The 26018-nt window shown below is 33.0% G+C and overlaps 1 protein-coding gene across 2 annotated transcripts; it reads right to left on the bottom strand.

The window, feature by feature from the left end:
• Positions 1–114: 114 nt before the first annotated feature.
• On the bottom strand, positions 115–20692 carry LOC127725682 (basic phospholipase A2 4-like). 2 transcript variants are annotated; one of them, XM_052232829.1, is made up of 5 exons: positions 20666–20692; positions 20283–20367; positions 16542–16704; positions 14707–14825; positions 115–693 (listed from the first exon to the last, which is right to left on the bottom strand). In XM_052232829.1, the coding sequence occupies exons 2-5, from the start codon at positions 20356–20358 to the stop codon at positions 575–577; spliced, it is 477 nt and encodes a 158-aa protein (XP_052088789.1). In that variant the 5' UTR covers positions 20359–20367; positions 20666–20692; the 3' UTR covers positions 115–574. The 2 variants fall into 2 exon arrangements, with proteins under 2 accessions (XP_052088789.1, XP_052088790.1); XM_052232830.1 differs by lacking the exons at positions 20283–20367; positions 20666–20692 and adding an exon at positions 18598–18668.
• Between the last annotated feature and the right edge of the window lie 5326 nt (positions 20693–26018).

Raw genomic sequence — 26018 nt, 5'->3', positions numbered from 1 at the left:
TTTTTCGGACTATTTGTACTTTCATGTCAAACCGACATTGGCATCATATTGGTGTTCTAAAGAAAATTGCTTACTACACAACTCAATATCAGAGAAGATTGCTACATCAAGAAATATAGTAGAAATATACCTTTTTAATGTTCAATTTTTTAATACTAGTAAAACAAATAGACAAAGCAACAGAATGCAACACCATCAGACTCGTTTGGCAACCCAGACAGACATAATTGGTCTAAGATGGGTTTATTTGTGCTAACATTTTTTTCTATTGGAAAGTTTATTCCAATTTATATATTTTAGATCTTCTATACTTTTTATTCCGATCTTCTAATGATTTTTCCCTACCGGCACAAATAAAATATAAACATTTGTCCGCCTGACTGAAATATAAATTTAAAAACAAAAGTAAAAGTAGTACTTTTCTAAAACAGACAGATTTGTTACTTGGAAATGCAACTGGATAAGATGTAACGCAAACGAAAGTGTTCTTTTGTTATGTATACACAAGTAATGATTCATTCGGTCTTTAGTTACACAAGGTATTGTACTGTAATGACACTATGTATGGTTGTCTTTAATTACACTTGGTACGGTCCATGTGGTAATATGTATTATGATACGGTGCCCTAGACAGACAATGAGCTAGGTTTATTTCACATTCACATACTGTACGTTCACAGGTAGGCTCTGCATCTGAAATAAATATACACAATGATTTCAACGAACGTAATCTATGTCTTACTGGTAAATTATTAAGTCAAGGATTTCGTTACCACAAATTACTTAAAATCTTTACTAAATTCTTTCATAGATACAGAGATCTAGTTTGCCTGTACCTGTAGAAAACTTATTACAAACGGGATAGCACATCCTAATTTTTACAGCGATGTTGTTTACCGAGCCCGTGAATTTAGATAAGATCCAGGTACACTTGTCGATCTTTTAGATAAAAAATTTCTAAAAGGAAACCAATTCCACACTGTTATTAGATCTTTTAAAATTGTTTTATCGGTATAAATATTGATTTTGTTATCAATAAATTAAAACCCAACTAAATATTTTACGCTCACCTGGCCCAAAGGGCCAAGTGAACTTTTCTCATCACTTGGCGTCCGTCGTCCGTCATCGTCCGTTTACTTTTACAAAAATCTTCTCCTCTGAAACTACTGGAGCAAATTTAACCAAACTTGGCCACAACCATTATTAGGGTATATAGTTTCAAAATTGTGTCCGATGACCCCGCTTGCCAACCAAGATGGCCGACATGGCTTAAAATAGAACATACGGGTAAAATGCAAGTTTTGTCTATTATTTTGAAAACCGTTATTAATAGAGAAGGGACAAAAATGTTCAGAATGTTGAGCTCTACCAATTGTTCATTGGCGTCGAAACTGTCAGGCGACTTCTTATAGGAGTTATTGCCCTTAAATGACAAATTTTACAGGTTTTTTTTCTTTTCATTTTTGCCCTTTATCTTGAAAACTATAACAGATAGAGAGAAACTTTAAGTTGCATAAATGATTAGCAAGACAAGATCTACAAAATACGTATGCATTGTCGAAATCGTCTGTCGATTCCTAATTAGAGTTATTGCCCTTTGATGACGATTTTTACCAATTTTTTGCGTTTTGCCTTATATCTTAAAAATATTAATAGACAGATAGAAACTTAAATAAGCAAAAGTGATCAGCAAGACAAGATCTACATTTTAGACAATATGGAGGAAATTTTCCGACGACTCCTTATTGGAGTTATTGCCCTTTAATGACGATTTTTACCATCTTTTTTGCGTTTTGCCTTATATGATAAAAATTATAATATATAAATAGAAACTTTATATAACAAAAATGATCAGCAAGGCAATTTCCACAAACAAGTCAAATTTTGCCGATATAGTTAGTAGACTGTCACTCTTCATAGGAGTGATTGTCTTTAAATGAGGATATTTTTTTAACCTCTTTTGTGTTTTGAGCAAAAATTAAAGAAGATAGAGAGAAACTAAGCAGACAAATGATCAGCAATAAAAGATCAACAAAAAAGAATTTTTGTCATTAGTTCTATTCTTGTCTACAATGTCGGAGAGATTCCATTGTTGATTATGCACATAGACCTAGGTGAGCGACCCAGGCTCTTTAGAGCATCTAGTTGTTATACACTTATGTACATTCACGGTCTTACAATCTGTCGATACCTATATGTTGACCTTGCACAAGGTCATGTTTTTTTTAATGACTGTTAATGACGTCTTTACACTAAATCCATTGGAAGTTGGATGTGTACTGATTTATATTTAAGTCTTAGATACATGATTTTTAATTAGTTGTTTTAGCTTTGAACTAGCTTTCAGTAACTTCGAGTACTCTCACATCTGTACTTTGTGTCTTTTATGTTTTTGATAACTGTTTTCATTTTTATTTTCTTTGTATCGATTTGATAAGCTAAGCCCTTTTCAATTGATGTTTATAGTTTGTTCTTGTGTTGTGCTATTACACCAGGTATGGGAAGGGTTGACGCGCCCACAAGCAATTTTTACCCCGCCACATTCTGAATGTGCCTTTCCCATTCAAGTCATGAACCAGTAATTCAGTGGTTTGTGTTTGTTGATATATATCATTTGTTTTTTGTTTATTACTTTGTACATAAATCCGGCTGTTAGTTTTCTAGTTGTCGTTGTTTTACATTTGTCATTTCGGGGCCTTTTATAGCTTGCTATGCGTTTTGTATGGGTTTTGCCTATCGTTGAAGGCCGTACGGTGACCTACTTCAAGAAAATAGACAATTATGTTTTTCACATTTATCAAGTACATTAAGTGAAAGGTTCAAAACATTTTATGTTTTCTATCTTCATGAGTGACTTTTAGAGAGTTCTGTAATACATTGAGGCTAAAGGTTTATGTTGATAAGACCAAAACGATGGTATGTTCAATAGGAACCATAGAGCCGATTTAAAGCTTTAAACAGGAGATAGTTCATGAATTTATTTATGTTCTTGGTATACAGTTAAGCAGTACCAGAAATGTTCGTTACGCAATCGGAAGGCATTAAAAGCAATGTATGGGGTTAAAAGAGGTTGCATGCATAATATATTTATTGAATGTTTAGTAGAATTGTTCAATAAGATGGTTTATATCATTTTTTTATACACAGAAGTATGGGGATTCAGCAAAAATAGATAGTATATCGAAATGTTCAGTTTCGATTTTGTAAATTGTTCGTCAAACTGTGATTTTTGGTGAACTTTATGAAATTACTATAATTTGTTAACTCATATTTTTTGGTTATGAAGTATGAAAATTAAATGAGCCTGAACAGTCTACGATAGTATATGGTGTTGTAACCTTAGTTGACGCCTTCCTGAGGAGTCTTGTGTTAATGAGTTGACGCCTCCCTGGAGAGTCTTGTGTAAATCACTGAGGAGTCTTGTGTAAATGAAACACATTGTGCACATACCCAATTTCTGTTTATTTTAAAATAAAATTTGAGTAATTAAAAAAGGATAATAATGAAATGAGGAACTATTACATGAACCACGCATATTAGCCATCCATTAAAACGAAATGAAAGATACGCATATCTATATCTTTACTTGTAAAATATGAAAACGAAGGAAATAGTGGTAGTTGTGGTTGACTTTAAGTAATAAGATGTATCCAAAGAGCATCTTTCTCCCAACTCTGTCCCAACTTGTAGATCACCGCTTTCATCTTTGATATGTCCGGAGTTGTGTATAAAACTTGGAAGATCACCGTTTTCATATTACATTACAAATATGTCTAAAGGTGCATTCACACGATACGATTTTCCATTCGATTTTCATTCGATTTTTACCTATGCACCTGCTTTCGACTAAAATCGTACCGTGTGAACACTAAAATCTGAAGTCGAATGTCAAGTCGAAACGTCGTTTTGAAATCGAAAGGTACGCTATTTCTATTCGACTTTTTAACTGGAATCGGATCGTGTGAACGCCAAATCGACTAAATTCATTAGTCGATTGAAAAAATCAAGCAAATAATTTTAATCGACAATATTCCGACTTTCACATCATTCTAAACGTGTTTATTTCGTAAAGGGAACAGTGTCATCTTTTGTTTATAAACCTTGCCACCGTTTCACAAAGCCTTCGTAAGTCTACGTTTCATCGTACGTCCATCGTAAATAAATCGTAGGTTTTACAGCCGTTTCACAAAGCCGTCGTAAGTTAAGATGATCGTAAATAATACGTAAATCCTGGCGTAACTAACTAGCTACTGCAATATTTAACTTTTAACTCATCTTATTTCCTTCCCGAGTTCCATCTAGTCAATGTACTAAATAGGCTTTCTATCACGTCCGCGTTCTGATATCTATTTATAATTATTTCACTTCAGGCACAGTGGTAATCGACAAAACGTTTAAAGGAGGATGTTTTATTCCCATTAAAAGAGTTCAAAATGAACTTATTAATACAATGCATATCATTATTTTTTACAAATAATACACAAAAAACAATATACATAGTTACAATAGTATATACACATTAAAACGCAACAGTTTTTAAAATTAAAACTACACTTGTAGATAATATTTTTGTATCACTTTTTTGGAAATAAAATTGTCACTTATCTACAGTAGAGAAAAATAAATAAAAACTACATATTGAATATAACCCCGTGGCCCGTCTGTATGCATGCAGATAGGTCTGCATAAATTAAATTAAATACAAAAGAAAACCGTAAACTGGTTGTGTATACACGTAAGACACCTCGGGTTTGGTGCCCCTGCCATAGTTAATTAATTCTATAAAGTATGCCATTATGTTGTTCTTCCAGATTGAAACAAACAATTAATTTCCCCATAGGCGACAATGATAGCCTTTTTCGAGATACAGACTTTAGAAAGTGTTTTTTTTTAAAGAAACCTTGCTAGAATTAAAGAAAAGTTATTAGGACAGTATTTTTGGGTCCAATTGCCTATCAATTTTGCACTTAAAAATACGTGTCTCATCCTAGTGTTTAAAAGACATCTCAGTTCCGTTTGGGCTAAGGAAAATAATTTATTTGGCCTTTGGTATAATGCAGAATCCACGAAGTCTCTAATAACAAAAAATAACGGCCGCACATATCAACCAATCAGGATTAGCTATACTCTTAATTCGGAATACCATGTTGCGCCCATAAAATCTAATGGTTTATTGTAACCTCCAAGCTTTAACAAAAGGCAGTTAACTTACCTAATGCAGCTTGAATGAAAAAATGAGCTCGTCAAACTATCTATAATTTTCTATATATTTAAAAAAACAAGAGGCTCTCAAGGGCCTGAATCGCTCACCTGTTATTCTTTTGCTTAAATCTTTCGTCTATGATTATTTTTGCTTTTCAATATTCAATATATTAATGAGTGGCTTAAAAATACAATTTAAATGTTCATTGTATCTGTCATATTTTCTTCAAAAGCAAATAAATGCATTTTATCTATATGTTCCATTTTAGCCATAGTGTCTATGTTTCTTGACGTACAAGGAAATAAAATACAAAATTTATACTAGATTTATTTGAGAAGATTTTTAAAGTTAAAGAACATAACCAACTTGTGTAAAATTGTCCTTAAAGGGCAATAACTCCTTAAGGGGTCAATTGACAATTTTGGTCATATAAAACTTTTTTGTAGATCTTACTTTGCTGAACATTTTTGATGTTTACAGTTTATCTCTATCTTCAATAATATTCAAGATAATAACCCAAAACTGCAAAATTTCCTTAAAATAACCAATTAAGTGGCAGCAACCCAACAATGTGTTGTTCGGTTTGTCTGAAAATTTCAGGGCTGATAGATCTTGACCTTTTGAACATTTTTACCCCCATGTCAGATTTGCTCTAAATGCTTTAGTTTCTGAGATATAAGCCAAAAACTGCATTTGACTCCTATGTTCTATTTTTAGCCATGGTGGCCATGTTTGTTGATGGATCAAAAATTCGGATACAATTCATAAACTAGAATCCTAAAAGAACATTTATTTAAAGTTAAAAAAAATTAGGCACAATAGTTTCAGAGAGAAAGAATTTTAAATGTTAGCAAACTTGATGAACAAATTGTGTAAAATTGTCTTTAAGGGGCTATAACTCCTTAAGGGGTCAATTGACAATTTTGGTCATTTAATAACTTTTTTGTAGATCTTACTTTGCTGAACATTATTTCCTTACCCCATGTCAGATTTGCTCTAAAAGCTTTAGTTTTTGAGATATAAGCCAAAAACTGCATTTGACCCCTATGTTCTATTTTTAGCCATGGCGGCCATGTTTGTCGATGGATCAAAACTTCGGATGCAATGTATAAACTAAGATACCCTAAGGAACATTTAGTTAAAGTTTGAAGGTATTTGGCCCAGTAGTTTCAGAGGAGAAGATTTTTTAAATAGTATTCGACGACAGACGACGCTGAGGACGACGACAGACGACGGACGACGACGGACGCCAAGTGATGGCATAAGCTCACATGGGGCCCTTCGGGCCCCGATGAGCTAAAAAATTTGTGGACAGGCATGCCCCAATAATGTGTATTAACATCTTACAGAATGTTAAAGCTGTACCTGGCATTTTAATAAAATTTAACAAAAATCAAAATCCTATGGACATGCACACATATATGTTTTAATATAACGATTATCGAATACATTTATAAAACGTCTAGCCGAGGTATTTTCTTTGATATAAGAATACACTAGATGATTCCCGCGAAATCGCGGTAAATTGGGTAAGTGTTGAAACAAAGAGTGTGGACACAGTAATAAGGTAGACACAATAAGGATTTGGATACGGCATTTAATTCTATTTTTTAAAAGAGATGAAAATGAGGAACTTTATGCCAAAGATCCCATTATCTCGGTTGGAAAATAAAAATATTAAATACCATAAGAAAAGTGTAGCAAAGTGTAATTTTCAGTAGTATTTTACCCTTTTAACTCAATAACAGTATGAGCTATGTAAAATCCGTTGACATTTCCAAAAGGGATCAAAATGAATAACACAATGGAAAAAATTCCATCTAAATCGGATGAAAAATAAATCTATACCACTTCCAGTGGCGGATCCAGAAATTTTCATAAGAAGGGCCATTGACTACCTAAGAGGGACCCGCTCCAGTCATGTATGCTTCAGTGATTCCCTATATAATTAACCAAATTTTTCCCACAAAAAGGGGGAGCGGGCCCCCTGCCCCCACCCCCTAAATTCGCCTCTGGCTTCATCAGGAATCAACCCCTCTTGTATCTCAGAAACCATTGACGATCCTCTAAATCAGAAAATTAGGTCAAACTTTCTTAGATCTTGGAATAGTCGTGCCATTTAAAAAAATGTAAACTTCTGCATTTCGGGGTAAAACTTAATTAGATCCGGGAATTTGTGAACTGAGAGTATTGCTAGGGATCATTATAATACTGAAAAATCGAATTGACATTTTTAAGGAAAACAAATCATGCTAGCTATTCCTAGTCCGATAATGTTTTGACGTGTGGCGACCTTGAATCTTGGCAAATTTTTTCAGGGATTGAAAAGTCCCATATCCCTTTATTTATTCTAAATTTTCTAATTATGGTATTGCACAAGCTGGACTATATCATGGATTCGAAGACCTTTAACGTTATTTTATAAAAAGGTATTATTTTCCTATATTCATGCCACACTTAAACTCTACTTTAGTTCGCACATGTATATAAAATTTAAAATAAGTTTGAAAAAAAATCACAAATAATTATAAATACTTGTGAACATTATAAATAAGAATATGTGGTTTAAGTGCTAAAGAGACAACATCCAAGTCACAGCGAATTTAAGCTAACAATTATAGGTCAAAGTACGGCCTCCGACACGGAGCCTTTTTTAGCTCACACAAAACAGCAACTATAAAGGGTCCCAAAATGACCAGTGTACAACAATTCAAACAGTAAAACTAACGGTCTAATCTATAATTTACAAAACGAGAAACAAGAAACATCTATGAAACTCACAAACAAACGACATTCACTGACCAACAGGCTCCTGACTTTGGACAGATGCATATAATATAGCATGTTTGAACGTTTTAACAGGCGCCAACCTTCGCCTTTACCTAAAAAGTAGTATATGTATGACATTTCAACACAAAAAGAAACACTATAAAATATTAATTGAACATAGTGGCTTAACTCTATCAAAAAGACGTGAATTACACAAAAACATGTGCCTATACATACAAGACGTACATGTAGTAATAAATCAAGACGCATGAAGCAACTGTTATCTGTTTAGAGAGTTCCATTCTTTAATAGTATTGAATTCTCTATTAGATCTATATTTTAATAAAAGTTTCAATTCTTGAATATTGAAAACGGGTTTATCTACTTGCATTAATATTGATGTAAAAATATCCGGTTCGTTTTTTTTTCTAGATATGAGAAAAAAACCAACTCTGTTACACTTAAACAATTCAGTGAAAAATTAAAAGTGTCACATGGTGCCTCCTTATGTCGTCTGAATTGCAATGTACGTATTTGTTCTGTAATTTATATATTCGTCATCCGTAATAATTATTTAAATGTTTATTTGGCATGCCATACTCGACAGAAGTGCGGACGTAAAAGAAATCATTCTTCACCAAAAACTTCAACGGATATTACATTTCACGCACGGAGGTTACATTTCGACTATTTCGTCTTTTATAAAACATAATACGTGTATCTGAAGAGAGAAGTTGTATTAGAATTAAATGTTGACACCGATATCAATCTGTTGGGTGTAAAATTCATTTTCAAAATTGGTGTTTGTTTAAAAAACAGAGTCTGAGATTACATGCTGAACAAATTTTGCATTTTTCACCTTTGTTTCAAGACTGATATAATTTGGAATAAATGACCATTGATATAAACAAAATGATTCAAGGTAACCTTATAACTCATACCACACTCTATATTGTGCTAAATATTTTGTCAAGCTTGGGTCTTTTATCCGTTCACGGAAATTACAGGTTTACGAAGAAAGCGTTATTACGGCCAGTACGCTCACTATGGTAGTGCAATATGTACTAAACTTAATAAAAATAAAGAAACATAAAATCTCATATAAAAGTATAAAAAGCTACATTTATGAAAAACTGGGCTGGATGGAATCATATTTTGCAGGAATAGTCATTGGAAACGGGTTTTGACATTCATTAGACTTCAAATGACAATTTTTATTTAGCTTTTTTTTTTCAGTTGTCAAATTTTTTTAGTTTAAATTTTTTGATTAAATTCTTTTCTTGGCTTCTGTGAATCAGATGAGCGATCACAGGCTCCTTGGAGCCTCTGGTAAACATTCATTAACCAATCACCAATCAATAATTCAATAATATTTGTTTAAATTTTGATAATATAATTGCCGATTACATGCCGTATAGATAATTTCGGAAGTTGCTGCGTTTAGAAAAATAAAAGCACTTGTTCAAATCTGCTCAAAATCGAATGGAAAATCGTATCGTGTGAACAGAACGCTGTACGATTTACCTTTGCGACGGTATCAAGTCGGATGGAAAATCGAACATTAAATCGTATCGTGTAAACGCACCTTAAGACAATAGTGCGAAAAGGAGACTTCATGTTATTATTAAGATCTCTGTTTGGCAACTTAAATTTGATAACATGAATGATGTTCACAAGATATTAACCTGTCCGATATGAGTAATTATATATTTGAATTTTGTCTTAATATTTGCTTTAGGCCTTAAAACTTCTTGCATTTAAGGAATGACTGTAATATTTTTTCTGTCTATGAAGAAATAACATCAAAAATGTGGTGCACACTGAATAACCCGCGTAGCGGTTTATTTGAAAGTGTGCACCACATTTTTTATGTTATTTCGAATAGACAGAAAAAATATTACAGTCATTTCTTATAATTTAATTCTAAATTCCATTTTAAACCGGAGTAAACCATGAAAAAACGTTGATGACGTCACGGTCACATGAAAAAAATATGTCTATGAGCTGATAAACAAAACAACGTCAGCCAATCAGAAGACGCGTTACATCCAAAATTAAATTATTAAGGGATAAACGGGTTTTGCGTATTTGTGATATATTCTCATGAATGTAAAGATAGGGAACAGCATTGTGCGGCCAAAAGATATTTTGTCATAACATGTATTATGCAAAGATGTTGTTGTGAGAAAAAGCAAACACTACAACCCCCCTTAACCCTCTTACTGCGGGAAGGACATATGTGTCCTCTCCTGGCTTACTGCGGGAAGGACATATATGTCCTTATGTATGCGAAATACGGTTGTTTTTCAAGATTTCATGGCATGTGCTAAAACTATACCCCCTCCATCCTTTATTCCATAGAATATAAAAATTGGAAAGATATCTTTGTTTTTTTTTACTCTTCTTTTACTTAAAACGTCATTATAACGTCATAAATCATATGACGTCATAAGACGTCGCAATCGAGTTGACGGCAAAATAGAGCTAAAAAATTTAGCAATGAGCGATTTGGAATCCGAAGAATCCATGGAATATGAATCAGAAATGTCCGAAATTGGTACAGATTCAGATAGCAATTTAGAGAATGAAACGTTTAATCATGGTCCATGGTTTCCGGTATTAAACACTGAAGAGTTTTATATGCCAGACATGCAGCAATTTCGGCCGGGGAAATCGTTTAGGACCAGTTGATATTCGGCCAGATGACAAACCACATGAAATATTCTTATCCATGGTGACTGACCGAGAAAATGTAGAGAACAATGTGGTGGATGTTCTTGTACAAGAAACAAACCGATATGCTGAACATCGGATATCAATGGGAAATTTGAAACCACGATCAAGGCTTCAAATGTGGCGCCCAGTATGCAATGAAGAGATGAAAGCTTTCATCGGGCTCTTGCTGTTAATGGGCATAATCCAGAAGCCAACAATAGCTTCGTATTGGGAAACTCAGGATAAGTTGTGGTTGAGAAGAACTCCTTCCTTCCGTTCTGTTATGGCAAGGGACAGATTTTTGGCAATTCTATCTAATCTACATGCAAGTAATAACCAGACAGCACTACCAAGGGATCATCCACAATATGATCCAATGCACAAAATTAGACCAGTTATTGATGTTTGCAACACAGCATTTAGGAAGAGTTACAGGTACAACATTACAGGTACAACATTACAGGTACAACATTTTTACAGGGTCATAATTTTGCGAGATTTTATATTAAAATGACCCTCTTTTTTAATGACATCCTATATTAAAATGCATTTACGTTTGCTAACTGTATATTGATTTGAAGTATGATCTACATATCATATATAAATATGCCATGATTGAAAATCTTACATTTATAATGGTCAATTATTATATTAGATTAAATCAATGCATTTGAAAGTTCACCTTTCAAACAAGTTCCCAAATGAAACCTGGATGTAAATTCATATATTAAAAAACTTAAGGGTATCTGTATATTTATGAATTATGAGTGATGTATAGATTTAGTGCTTATATATAAGCATCGGTCATATTTTAAATATTGTTTATAAGTATAGGTCATTCTTTCTTAAATATTAATATAACTATAGGTACTGAATTTCAGTGAATGTTATATTAAAATGGGTACGTTTTTTGAGGCAAAAATGGCACACCCCTACAAAAAAAAATCGAAGTAACCCTCCCCCCCCCCCCCTCTCGTATTTCATCCGATGAAAAAATACGCTTTAAAACTTCCAGTGGCAAATATTGCATGCATATCCGGACAAAAGTCGATTGCTAAAGATTAACATAAACAAAAAAAAGTAAATAAACATGTTAAATAAATACACAAACAAATAGATACACATTAGCTACTTGTAATTGTTATTAATCCGTGTTTTCAAGATAGATGTACTTCCAAACGGAAGAGTTAATTTGGATACAAAAAGGTTATTTTCATCCGAAGTGTACTTTACTAAATGACATATGCAATGGCATTGAGGTCGATCCATTCTCTCTATTCGCAGTCAGACAACAGTTCCTTTTTGTATCGCTTTTCCAAGCACGTCAAATAAATCTATATTTTTACAAATATGTTAAGATATTATTCTCTTTTCTTTGTTGTTTTATAAAATTTTCAATTAATTCGACCATGACATGTAACTTTATTGAACTGTGTAATTGTAAATATTAAAAAAAACTCAATTAAAAAAAATAGTAATTTTCATTAGAAATATTTTCTCCGTCAGGCTAGGAAGAGATATTTGTGTAGATGAACGAATAGTAGGATTTAAAGGTAGACATAATATCGTCCACTACATTTCAAAGAAAAAATCTCATCAGTGGGGAGCCAAGGTATGGGTTCTTAGTGAGTCTGATACTGGATATACCGAGCACGTACAGTTGTACTATGAAAGGCGTAACCGTCTGCAGCCATATCCTCATGGAGTTGGCTATTCAGTTGTAACAGAGTTAATAGAGCCACACTATAATAAATTTCATCATGTAACAACAGACAGTCTCTTTACCAGTCCAAAACTCACTCACGACCTACTTGGCAATGGCACTTACTCCACCGGAACAGTCATTGCCGGCAGAAAGGGAATGCCGTTGAGTTTCAAAACCTTAAAAACCCCTAAAGGAACTGTCAAGGCTAAGAAACAGGGAAATATACTAGCAATTCATTGGTCTGATCGTCGACAGGTGCGATTTCTTACATCGTCTGATCATTGCAGGTTTGTTATTTTCATATAAGCTATGTTCAGATAAGCTGCCTAAGGACCTTTATAATAAATATATGATTTAAGATTTTTTTAATTTTTGTAATTTGATGTATAGAGTTTTCAGATCCTAGTAATGATGATGATAATAGTGATAAAAACAACAACAACAATAACAACAATAACAATAAAAATGATGATGATGATGATGATGATGATTGATTTGTTTCTGTTGTAGCAAATATAGTTTAACTTTGTAATTTGAAAGTAAAGTTATATTCTATCATGATTATTTTTATTGCAAGGTTGGAAACTGCTTCAAATTCTAAGGGAAAGGAAAAGGTCGCTCCGGGAGTTGTGCACACTTACAATGAAAACATGGGGGGAGTAGATTTAGGAGATCAACTAATATCAGTTTATGATCCAGACATACGTTCAGTGAAACTATGGAAAAAGATTCTTGTTAATCTTTTATTGACTGCATGTGGTTAGTATTTTAGTAATTAGAATACTATTTTTTGATAATCAAAGGTACCATCAAACAAGAAAAAAAGGAATGGGAATTATTTGTCGTTCATATATATACGTATACAAAGTGATTCGGATAATCAATATTCAATGAATGTACGTCTACCTACTGCGTCTGTCCGAAATTCCGAATGATCCTTCCGGTAGAAAACCAACGTCCGTCTTATTAGCAAACATTTCAACATACATATGCTATTATATCCGTATTTATTATCATTAAAGAAGTATCTTAATTAGCTGAATTTAGGATGTCAAAAATATAACGTACACTGATGTATAAGATTTTTACGCATAAAAATTTGTCAACTAAAATACATATAATGTACAAAGTACAAAATTGTTTTTGCGTATAAAGACTAAATATCACTACACGGCAGTCACACAATAACGTAATTGCTGAAACGAATTTGGACGTGATTTCACAATTAACTCTAAATTATGCAATTAATATTTCCAAATAATTTTTGATTCAAAAACTATTATTTAACTATTTTATTCCGTTCCTGCTTACAGTGAATGCATATATTTGCCACAAGAGATCATTCCTCTTGGGGAAAAAGTCAACCCATCTCCAGTTCCAACAGGACATTGTGACCGGCTTAGTTGGGGAATATAAAATTCAGAGTCGAGTTTTTGGTAGGAATGGACAAGAAATGGGTCATAGAGCAACATCAGAGCATTTCATGTATGAAATCCCTCGAGGAAAGAGGAGGAAATGTGTTTCCTGTCACAATAGGAAGGTTCGAACTTGGTGCAAACAGTGCAGAGAAGGTCTCTGTCTTGGAAAGTGTTTCAAAGATTATCACAAACACAAGCAACGTGAACACGAAGAGTAAAATAAAATTGTGGAATTCTTTTAACAGTGTTTAGTGTGCAGTATTACTATATGTTTACGTAACGATGGGTTACGATTTGTGAAGTGAACTGTCATTGAACCAAATTAAAAATTGGAAAAATGTATGATTTTTTTCTGTCGACCAAATAAAGATACACGTATACACATTTACTGTAATTTGATACGAAAAAAGACAGCTACACGCACCCTTCTCAAAATCATGACATAAGAAAGATCAGTTGTATAGGTCTCAAATAATTTATTTAACGCTTTCGTAAGTGAACAGAATAACTGGAAGAATAATCTTGTGGTTGCATTACGTTTCGGAAAAAAATTATGTTTTTCTTCTTAGCACTGCAAAGTGCTTGACGTTATTTAATTGAAAAGCGCCAAACTTGCTGTAGACGTGACGTTTTTACCTTGTGACGTTATATGATGTCATATTAGGAACGTTACTTTTCAAAAAAAATAACGTGCTTACTGTATATCTAGTTATGTCCCTAATTATTCATTTTAGAATACAAGATTTTACAACAATTCACTGAACATGTTATTTGGTACTGAAATTGTGCCGTTTCTGGACAGTGTTTTGTAAAATCGGCCCGCACTAAGAGGGTTAAACAATACAAAACAACATGAGTGATGAGCGTTGAATCTAAAACTAGTAAAATGTATATACCTGTACAGCGACACTGCCTCGTGTTATCATCACATGTATATCCAATCGAAACTATCTGTGGAAACAGATAACAAATGTCTTCGGCCCTTCCGTAGCAATTGTCATGTTTTCGGCAACATCTACAAAAATTTAATTTTCTTTATATTCGTATAATTTTATATGAACATTAATACTTAAACAAAACCATAGGAAAATGTTACATGTATGGACATTTTTACTTGATACGTTTGTTTTACTGACTTTATTGTTGCTGCGTGGTGAAAATTTCCATAAAATACAAACGTCTGTACAGTTCTATTGGGGGTGGGTGGGGGGTAAATGAAGTGTGTGGTCCACTCAATGGCATGGAAGGCAACTTTTATTAAATATTGTAGACATTTTGTAAAAGTTTGCACTAAGAAGCAATCAAAAATTGTATCTGAAATCACACAAAACTTTACTTTTGTTAGAATTCTGTTTTACTTTGGAATGCCATTCGCGTGATTTTTTTATGTTTTGTGTTTTTTTATGTTTTGTGTCTCCTTGGCGTATACCAACATATCAGTTTTTCCATATTCAGTTTTTAATCAATTATGTCACTGATATCAAAATTGCGTTCCTAATTTTATTGAATATTCATAATACTATTTTCAAAACAATGAGGTACATACTAGTACACGAGAATATGAAACTGTGAATTTTAGTAAAGATTCAAGGCCTATTTGAAAATGAACTAGCTGATGAAATAAACACAAGGCAAATAGTCCCGACCTCTTTGAATCTTGTGGGTGCCACTGCTGGTGGATAGTCCAGTCACCAGCCTAGTAGTCAGCACTTTTGTGTTGACATCAAATTTTTATGATGAGATCATATTCTGTGAATGTACTAAGGTTTGTCTACCGCCACCCCCCCCCCCCCCCCCCTCCCCCCCCCCCCCCCAATCCCCACCCCACATATGCATTTATTGCCTTAGCCGTATTTGAATTCGGCACAATTTATCGAAATTTTTGATTTTCAGTACACTTCAACTTCGTATTAGATTTGGCCTTCCAACTGTTTTGATTCAAACACCAACGATGAGTCTTCTTGACGAAACGCGCTTCAAATACACCAAATTTTAAGCATTGTATCTTTGATGGATATTATTTGCTCTAAATTATACTATGATACTTTAAGCAATCAACAATCAATCAACCAACCCATGCATTACATTGAAAATTCAATAGAACTTTATGGCGTCAGTAACTTCAACATGAAGATTTTAAACACAATCACCATCGTGCAGGTTATTAGCAAAACTTATTCAGTAAAAACAGAAATCTTGCTGTAAAGAATGCATATTGATAACCCCTTAAGCAATTTGATATACAATTAAATTTTTGGTGGTTATCACTGGTTAATCGATATTTATGCAAGTTTTGCTGTAAATATCGCATGAAGTATTTCTAGCGTTCGCGAGGGCTCGGTGGCCGAGTGGTCTAAGTAATCGAACTACTGTATCACTAGCCTGTCAACACTGTGGTTGTCATGTCGTAATTCGAATCCTGCACGTGGCAGGTGCGTTCGACTCCAATCTTTATTGACTTGGATTGTCAGTTTTCTTACCGAAGGTCCATGGTTCGCACCGGGCACTCCGGCTTCCTCCACTAATAAAAATTGACCGCCATGGAATAGCACACTAGGGCTGGAAATGGCGTTAAACACCAATCAATCAATCAATTAACAAATCAATCTGGCATTCGCATTCAATTCGGTCATATATAATTATACTTGTTAATATCCGATCCATTCTTTGTTATGATCACTTATTCATTGTAAACACTTAACCTTTTCAAATGTAAAGTTACAGTACTTACATATCAGCATAATCCCTTGGTTTGCCAACAGCTTGTCCATAACCACAATAGCAACCATAGTCGTTATAATCAGTACATGTCCTGTTTGTATAATAGTTGATCAGAGTACATAGCTGGAAGATGGTTCTCTTCTGGCGAACAGACCGTGATTCAACATGTGTGACTAAAATTGACAATTTCAATATTATTAAATCTATGTTAAGGGGTATAACTCTTATTGATTGGTGCCATATGTAGATCAGGATCTGCTTACCTTTCCGGGGCACCTTCAGGAGATCATCCCCGCGGTGTTTGGTGGGTCCGTGTTGCTCAGTCTTAAGTTTTCTATGTTTTGTTTTGTTTTGTAGACTTGTTTGTCTTTTGGTCGTTTTTCATTTTTGCCATGGCATGCATCCAGGTCGTTTTCGACTTATGAGTTCGACTACTCCTTTGGTATCTTCCACTTCTCTAAGAGATCTCTTGTACGTTCCATGCAAAAATAATGTACACTTTTAAAATCAATTTAATCCTGTACCACAAAAATGTTTAAAATACATCGATGAAACGGCCTATTAGAGGTCGTCGACCATTTGATATTCTGGGGTGGGAGGATTGATTTCGCATTGACTTTTCATTTTCATCTGTTGCTACAAATGTATGCATGCTTATTTTTGTTTGCCGTGCGATAATTTATTTGCACTTGTACAAGATTGGTTCCTGCATTTGCTGTTGCAGTATATGTCAAATTAAGTTAATAAGAAGTTTGAGGGACATTGGCCATCTGTCAAGTTAAGTTAATATGAAGTTTGATGGACATTGGACATCTGTCCAGTTAAGTTAATATAAAGTTTGAGGGACATAAGACATCTATCAGGTTAAATAAATATGAAGTTTGATGGACATTGGACATCTGTCAAGGTAGTCTGGTGTGATCTCTTCTGTCCGAAAAAATTTATATTGTTCATTTTATAAAGTGAAAATATGTAGTCAGGGACATGGGACAGTGGTGTAACAGTACAACATAAGAATAAATTATAAAAATCAGTTGAAAAAGGCTTAACTCATCAGAACGATGCAAAGCAGAAAAACTTCTAACAATAACACAGACCGGACGTGGCAGGGTATTTATACATCCCCACACAATAAAAAAGACACAAAGTACAGATCTGAGAGTACTCGCAGTTACTGACAGCTAATTCAAAGCTAATATGAACTAATTAAAATAATCATGCATCTAATTTAAAAATAAGGTATGATTGCCAATGAGACAACTATCCAAGTGGATGTAAGCAATTATAGGCAACCGTAAAGAATGATAAGTATTGAAGGTTGCCTTCTGTAAAATATATCTTGACTATACATTTAAGTTTAAAATAAGCTGGATTTATCCGTCTATCTGAATCAGAGTTCAATTTGATAACAGTGATTAATATAGTTATCAGTATATTCAAAACGAAAACCTTTCTAAACATGGAATAAAGATAAAGATGAAAGAAATGATGCATTAACGAACATTGAATCCAATATAAAATTTTATTTTAGGTAATTGTAGAACTCGGCTAGAACGGCTACCTATATCAACATTTACATAGAAGTGTTATCATTTATTCAAAGGGTTTTTGCAATTAAACCAGAAAAAGACGAGATAGTACAGCGATTCATATTGCCATACAAAAATATAAAAAGTAAAATAACAAAAATACCGAACTCCAAGGAAAATTCAAAACGGAAAGTCCCTTATCAAATGGCGAAATCAAAAGCTCAAACACAACAACCGAATGGAAAACAACTGTCATATTCCTGACTTGGTACAAGCAGTGATAAGGTATCAATTTGATGACATAAAATTAGAAACAATTAAGAATTCATTCCAAATTCCTAACTATGAAAGTTTTACTGCATCTAGCAAATTTGAGATAATGACACGTTTCCTGTGTTATCAAAACCAATTGCTCTTTTTAGAACAAGGGTAAAGATACAATAACTATTTATTACTTCTATGTAAATAAGATGTAGTCGTCTCATATCTTAGAAGCAGACGCCACTCAGATATGAGAATACTGCATTTAATACTTACGCCAAGATGTCATTAAATGTATTAACCATACTTTCATGGTGCATGTAAATAAGATACACACAATCAGACTAACACCCTCATCTTATACATACAATATGATCATGCATGCAAGATATGAACATTATTTATCAGTAAAATTCAGGGTTCATACGAAATACTGACACAGATTTCATGAAGAAAGGTCAATAAACTTTGTTTCTTTTAATTTAATGATTACCGTCCAAAAACTGTTACAATTATATTACTGCACCCTTGACTATTTCTGTCTTTTTATTTGCAAAACAGCTGCCTCCATCCCTTTTCCCTATTGTGGTTTTATCTTGAAAAAGGATTAAATGTTGGCCTTTACCGTTAAACTTCTTATGTATAGAAATTCTTTCAATATAAAATAATTCATGCTGTTGACCTTTTTCTTTATTTTTATTCTATTACTTAGTACCATAAGAAATATCAGAGATGTTGCAAATTTTCTTCAAGCCATATATAAGTCAGCTGTGAAGACTAGACTACAGCTTCATAATGATGACTTCGTATTTATTATTAACATTCCGTACATTTGGGCAATCCTTTCAACAGTCTAGGCATAAAAAAATACACAAATAACATAAAGATAAAAGACACAACTAACATAAAGACAAAAGACACAACTAACATAAAGACAAAAGACACAACCAACTAACATAAAGATAAAAGACACAACTAACATAAAGACAAAAGACACAACTAACATAAAGACAAAAGACACAACTAACATAAAGACAAAAGACAAAAGACACATAACATAAAGACAAAAGACAAAACTAACATAAAGACAAAAGACAAAACTAACATAAAGACAAAAGACACAACTAACATAAAGACAAAAGACACAACTAACATAAAGACAAAAGACACAACTAACATAAAGACAAAAGACAAAACTAACATAAAGACAAAAGACACAACTAACATAAAGACAAAAGACACAACTAACATAAAGACAAAAGACACATAACATAAAGACAAAAGACACAACTAACATAAAGACAAAAGACAAAACTAACATAGAGACAAAAGACACAACTAACATAAAGACAAAAGACAAAATTAACATAAAGACAAAAGACACAACTAACATAAAGACAAAAGACACATAACATAAAGACAAAAGACACAACTAACATACAGACAAAAGACAAAACTAACATAAAGACAAAAGACACAACTAACATAAAGACAAAAGACACAACTAACATAAAGACAAAAGAAACAACTAACATAAAGACGAAAGACAAAAAAGAACAAATCGAAGAGTACTTGCAGTTACTGAAAGCTAGTTTAAAGCCAATAACAAATGATAATAAATCATGTTTTTCAGGACTAGTACTTAAGCATCAATCAGTGCACACATCCAACGGATTTAGTGTGCAGACGTCATAAACAGTCCAAAAAAGGCATAACCTTGTGCAATGCCAAAATATAGGTACATAATAAAACCATAAGTTTTAATAACTGTATATCAATACTTTCATATTTAGTTATGATTTGTTATATATTTAAATAAAAAATCAATGTAAGTACCGATAAAAACAATATTCAAGGATTTTACTACAGTATTAAATTGATACCCTTTTAAAATAAATTTATCAAATGTGAAAGGATAGTAATTGGCAGATCGGGTATGTGTTCGAGATTATGAAACTTACCAAGGTTGCTACATACAATTATTACAAATAAAAGAGATGCTGACGATATAGTTATCATTTTTCCACTAATCCTCATCTTTTCTGTCTGAAAAAAAATAATGAAATGTGATATTTGTGAAAAATGATAGATTAAAAAAGTATGCAATAAGAAAATGTTCAATTAGCTGTTATCTGTCTTCTTTTATTTATTTTCCTTTCGTATAAATAATAAATCGAGATGATACATTTCTTTTTCTTCTCTAAGACCTTTCATTGATAAATAACTACCAACAAACAACGACGACTTGACTCCCACCTCAATTATAATCAAATCAAATCATATTCACAAGTATTTAATATTAAAAAAAAAGAAGAAATTGACATCAAAATGAACAAAACCTTACCACAGTTTATCGCCTCACACATATATGAATGAAAATAAGAAAATAAAGACCACCGCTATCTCGCTGGACTTTGCTCAACCCTGTAGACGTCTGAGTGTTTGATAGTCAATAACTCAAATCAAACACAATTGATCAATACACAAACAAACAAACAAACAAACAAATAGATAAATATAAATAAACAATATTTGTGAAAATGTCATTCTCAGTAGGAAGATCGGCAAATATTTTGATTAATAGAACTGAATATATTCTGGAGACGGATGACAATAACAGAAAGAAATAGTTGGATTTTTTAAAATATTTTCAGTGATTTGTTGGATGCACATTTTATTTTTTGCACGTAAAGTGCATTTTGACATTTTGTATCAGAACAAGCACACGCATTAAGCTTTGGTTTTTTTTCTTCTGTTAATTTCAAAATTAAGGATTAAAATTTAAATTACTTTTAACTCATTAAAAAGGGGAATACACAGGAGGTTCGGATTGTATTATTTCACTTTGAATCACTTTGAAAAGATCGACACTGACGAAGGCCATCTACTTCAACTTCGTATTTATCTTTTATCGGAATCGCTGCACAATTATTTTGACTTTTTATATATATTTTTTTGCTGATTGTAGTATCGTTGGTCCTAGGCGATCTGATACATGTGAAGTTTTCTTGTTGGTTATAATTCTTATTTGAAGACTCTTTTATTAAAAAGTTGATTGTCCCACCTGGTATTTTCTGCTCTTTTGACTAACATTTCATCTCTACCATAGTTACACGTGTATATAGATAGTAGAACGTACAAAGACCTTACATACAAACTAATGAATCCTAATAAACCTAACGTGACTGAAGGAAAGGATATCGGGGTAGTAAATAAGACAGATGTCATTCTAAAACCACAAAGGCAGAAAGGTGAATAAAATATTTCATACTTCTCTGAGAAAGCCAACTCGCTCTTTGCATTGCTGAGAAAGACTTTAAAGATAAGTAAACTCAGAAACATTCACTTTTTTAACCGTTTGATTGAACGTCACTGACGAGTCTTTTGTACACGAATATGGGGTATAAAATTTTAATCCTGGTATCTATGATTTTATTTGCCTTATTTTTGTACCAAACGTCAGTGAGAACCACAACTTGGCAATTTTTGTATGGGAATCATACAAAAAAAAAAAAACGTATAGACATGACTATACTATGGAAACAACATCTGCCCCATTTTGTAGAAAAAGTTTATGATGGCTCAGAGGGAATCATATGCATTAAACTAAATGTAAAGACATTACAATTCTGTAAATCTTTGTATGCCATGCAGAGGGTTAACACAGGCAAATGAACACTTCGAAGAATGTCTAGACCAGCTTCACAAAATAATAGTCAAATACTTTGATACATGTACCCCTGTCCTGTGTGGAGACTGGAATTGTGATCTGATGAAAACCACAAATAAATCAGCATCGATTAGAAGTTAACGTTTAATTAAAGCAACCCTATTAACGTTCATTCATCCGAATAGAAATGAAACATGAACAATTGATGATACCTTTGTACATGACAGTCTGGCTGACAAAGTCTACAACACTATAAGACTGGATATGTTATGTACATGACAGTCTGGCTGACAAAGTCTACAACACTATAAGACAGGATATGTTATGTACATGACAGTCTGGCTGACAAAGTCTACAACACTATACGACAGGATATGTTATGTACATGACAGTCTGGCTAACAAAGTCTACAACACCAAAAGACAGGATATGTTATGTACATGACAGTCTGGCTGACAAAGTCTACAACACTATAAGCCTGGATATGTTATCAAACAACACATATCCACCGTTAACGTAAAAAGAAATAGAAATTGTAACCAAGAAAGGACAAGACTAGACTTTAACATCAAATAGAATAAAATGGAAAAAAGATTTTTACAACAATATCAGGAATGTTTCAGAATCAAAAGCCTCGAGAAAAGTCTACTTGAATACATTAACGATTCAACTGCTATAACCAAACTAATTGGTGCCAAATTAGAGCTCAAAACAGCATAGTACCATCAACCAAAATATCAACACAACGATCCAAAATAAACATGTGTACGGATTGATAATTTAGTCTTAGATGCATGATTTTTTTTATTAGTTGTTAGTGGCTTTGAACTAGCTGTCAGTAACTGCGAGTACTCTCAGATCTGTACTTAGTGTCTTTTTGTTGTTTGGATGTACAACTACCCGGCCACGTCCACTTGTATTTGTAGTATTTGTATTTTTATCCATCTGATGAGTTAAGCCTCTTTCAACTGATTTTTATAGTTTGTTCTTATGTTGTACTGTTACACCACTGTCCCAGGTTAGGGGGAGGGTTGGGATCCCGCTAACATGTTTAACCCCGCCACATTCTGCATGTGCCTGTCCCAAGTCAGGAGCCTGTAATTCAGTGGTTGTCGTCTGTTTATGTGTTACATGTTTGTTATTCGTTCATTTTTTGTACATAAATTAGGCCGTTAGTTTTCTCGTTTGAATTGTTTTACATTGTCATTTCGGGGCCCTTTATAGCTGACTGTGCGGTATGGGCTTTGCTCATTGTTGAAGGCCGTACGGTGACCTATAGTTGTTAATTTCTGTGTCATTTGGTCTCTTGTGGAGAGTTGTCTCATTGGCAATCATACCACATCTTCTTTTTTATATATATTGTGAATGATGACACAGAATTTTCATTGAAAATTAACAAATCATCACTTGATAAAAACCAACAGTTTGTGTGAAACAATGCAAGAACGAAAACGAACTAAAAAGCATTTGCGCAAAGCCAGAAGACAAGAAATTGCATGGCAACGAGATGGGTCGCTACATAGAATGAAAGCTAAACAAGGAGACAACAAAATATTTCATAAGCTTGTAAATGCACAAAGGAAAACTTAAAGCAACTGCTATAAACAGATTTTAAGATAGAAGAGGCAAAACATATTCTACAAAGGCAGAAATACTCAAAGGTTGAAACGAACATTTCAGCAAGCTCGCAACACCTGAGTCTAATAACCGAAATTCTGACTATAACAACAAAGAATTCGATATAGACACTAGTGAAGAAAGCTGTAATCAAAATGCTGTACCCCTAGTTTTTATATCAGAAGAGATTGACAAAGCCATTAATCAGTTGAATATCGTCAAGGCAACTGATATTTACCGATGAACACATAAGGTATGGTGGATAAATAACATCTGTTCTTCTGCAACCGTAATATATTGCATAATATAAATTCGTTTACGGTTTAATTCGACAGGAATTCAACTAGGCAAAAATTTAGCGTTAATTTTGTTCCGAAAAAAAGAAGAGATAATATCATGGTTTATTCATAACAAAATATTCCTGCACACACTTGAAATAACCAAAAGAATGAAACAGCGGGGTATAATCAACAAAGCAGGCAAGAATTGTTAAAGAAATCTAACAATACTGTAATAATCTGCCAGACTCTTTCACAGCAAAATAAAAAATCAATACAAACAAAAACATGTATAACTATAAGGTACATCAAGTTATAAGTTATTTCCCGAATATGGTAAAGATGGACTGCAGAACAATTTATATAAACAAAGAAAATTAAAGTAGCACTCAAGAGAAGTTGTCTCAAGAATAAATAAGCCTTAACCTTTAATATAAGTGCTAATCTGTAGACACAGTTTAGTATGCACGACAGCCTTTCGCTGTCTCGAATTCAGATCCTTCATCAAAGAAAGGAGAGTGGGCATTGATAGGACTTTCCAATACTATCTCTGTTAGGTTATTGGTTACTTAACTTTCAGTGGCAAATATTCCATGCATATTAGAGACAGATATTTAAGTTCCTTGCCCTGTAAGATACTAATTCTAAATTGTTAATGCGATTCATGATATTGTTCACACTTTTCAATGCATCCTATGTATGCCTGATCTTTATGGGAATTTAATATACCAAAGGTTTACTTCAAACTGAACCTCACATGCATTCTCTTAATTATCTTGCAAGAGTCAGTTCTATTTCAGTTTTATCACGAATATCATTGGCTAAGACCTAAGTTGCTCAAGATTGAACAAAACGTTTATTACTACAGAACAATTAATCTTACTTCACTTTACTCATTACGTCTTGACAAATACGAAATATAAGTTGATAAACAACCTGAGACAAAATGACATCTGTATACAAGCAACTAAAGATACATGTACGGTCTTCAACAATGAATTAAACCTATTCTGTATCGTAAGTTATAAACACATACACCTATTTGCAAACGTTTTGTTCAATGTTTCAATGTATAGGTACCACATAAAAATGTTTAGGGGATAATTTATTGTGTTTAACAACGACATTTTGTGCCACTATCTTATTAAAAAAGATTTTTTTTTCTGGTGAAATTATTCCAGTTTCGAATCTATGTATTTTTTAAAATCCATTGTGTACCATGACATCAACATTCAACAACCACAACATAATTCAGTGTACAAATTATTGCCATCATAAATTTGATGACGTCTTTCTATGTCTTACGTCACCACATTTCGATAAAGGCCATAGATTTGAGACAAAAATGGCCATAGATTTGAATTAATAAAGGACATAGATTTGAGACAATACAGGACATAGATTTGAGACAATAAAGGACATAAATTTGGAACGTCTATGACGCAATATTGAAATGGACATAGATTTGCGGAAAGGACATAGATTTGAGGCTTACATATATGTACTATGTTTAACCTATTTTTAAAGCAGAATCATACACCATGCACAACAAATATTTAATAAACCATTTTCTTGACAAGTATGGTTATTTAAATACACATCATTTTGTAAACTTTGATGTGGGAGTATAACATATCATTAATAAGTTGCATGTAATTGCCTGGATTGAAATCTAAAGAATGTTCACGTCTACTGCACTATGTTGTTTTTACTACCAGTGATAAACCATGGAAGAAGGGTTTTGATTGCATAACTGCAATCTTTACCCCAAAAAACCAACTGAATAAAGCTGACTAACCTTATCAATATTGACTTTAATATCTAACAATTGCGTAAATACCTGGTATCTTTGGATTAAATTGAATTTGTTAGTTGCAAGAAAACTTTGTTATAAGAGAGATAACTATTGAGAAATCAATGATTTATAATGTAATGTATGATTTATAGTGTAATGTATGATTTAAAGGGCAATGTATGATTTATAGTGTATTGTATGATTTATAGTGTATTTATAGTGTAATGTATGATTTATAGTGTAATGTATGATTTATAGTGTATTTATGGTGTAATGTATGATTTATAGTGTAATGTATGATTTATAATATAATGTAATTGTTGACATCATTCATTGT

This window comes from Mytilus californianus, unplaced genomic scaffold (assembly GCF_021869535.1).
Source record: "Mytilus californianus isolate M0D057914Y unplaced genomic scaffold, xbMytCali1.0.p SCAF_15, whole genome shotgun sequence".
NCBI classification, from domain to species: domain Eukaryota; kingdom Metazoa; phylum Mollusca; class Bivalvia; order Mytilida; family Mytilidae; genus Mytilus; species Mytilus californianus.
This window is presented reverse-complemented; position numbering and strand designations above follow the sequence as displayed.

Bases quoted from the DNA above. Each gene is read 5' to 3' on its own strand.
- LOC127725682 (XM_052232829.1), bottom strand. From the start codon at position 20,358: ATGAGGATTAGTGGAAAAATGATAACTATATCGTCAGCATCTCTTTTA. The intron at 16,705-20,282 runs GTAAGTTTCATA...TGTCAATTTTAG, and splicing joins AATTGTATGTAGCAACCTTG to TCACACATGTTGAATCACGG. The intron at 694-14,706 runs GTATATACATTT...TATTTATTTCAG, and splicing joins GAGGCAGTGTCGCTGTACAG to ATGCAGAGCCTACCTGTGAA.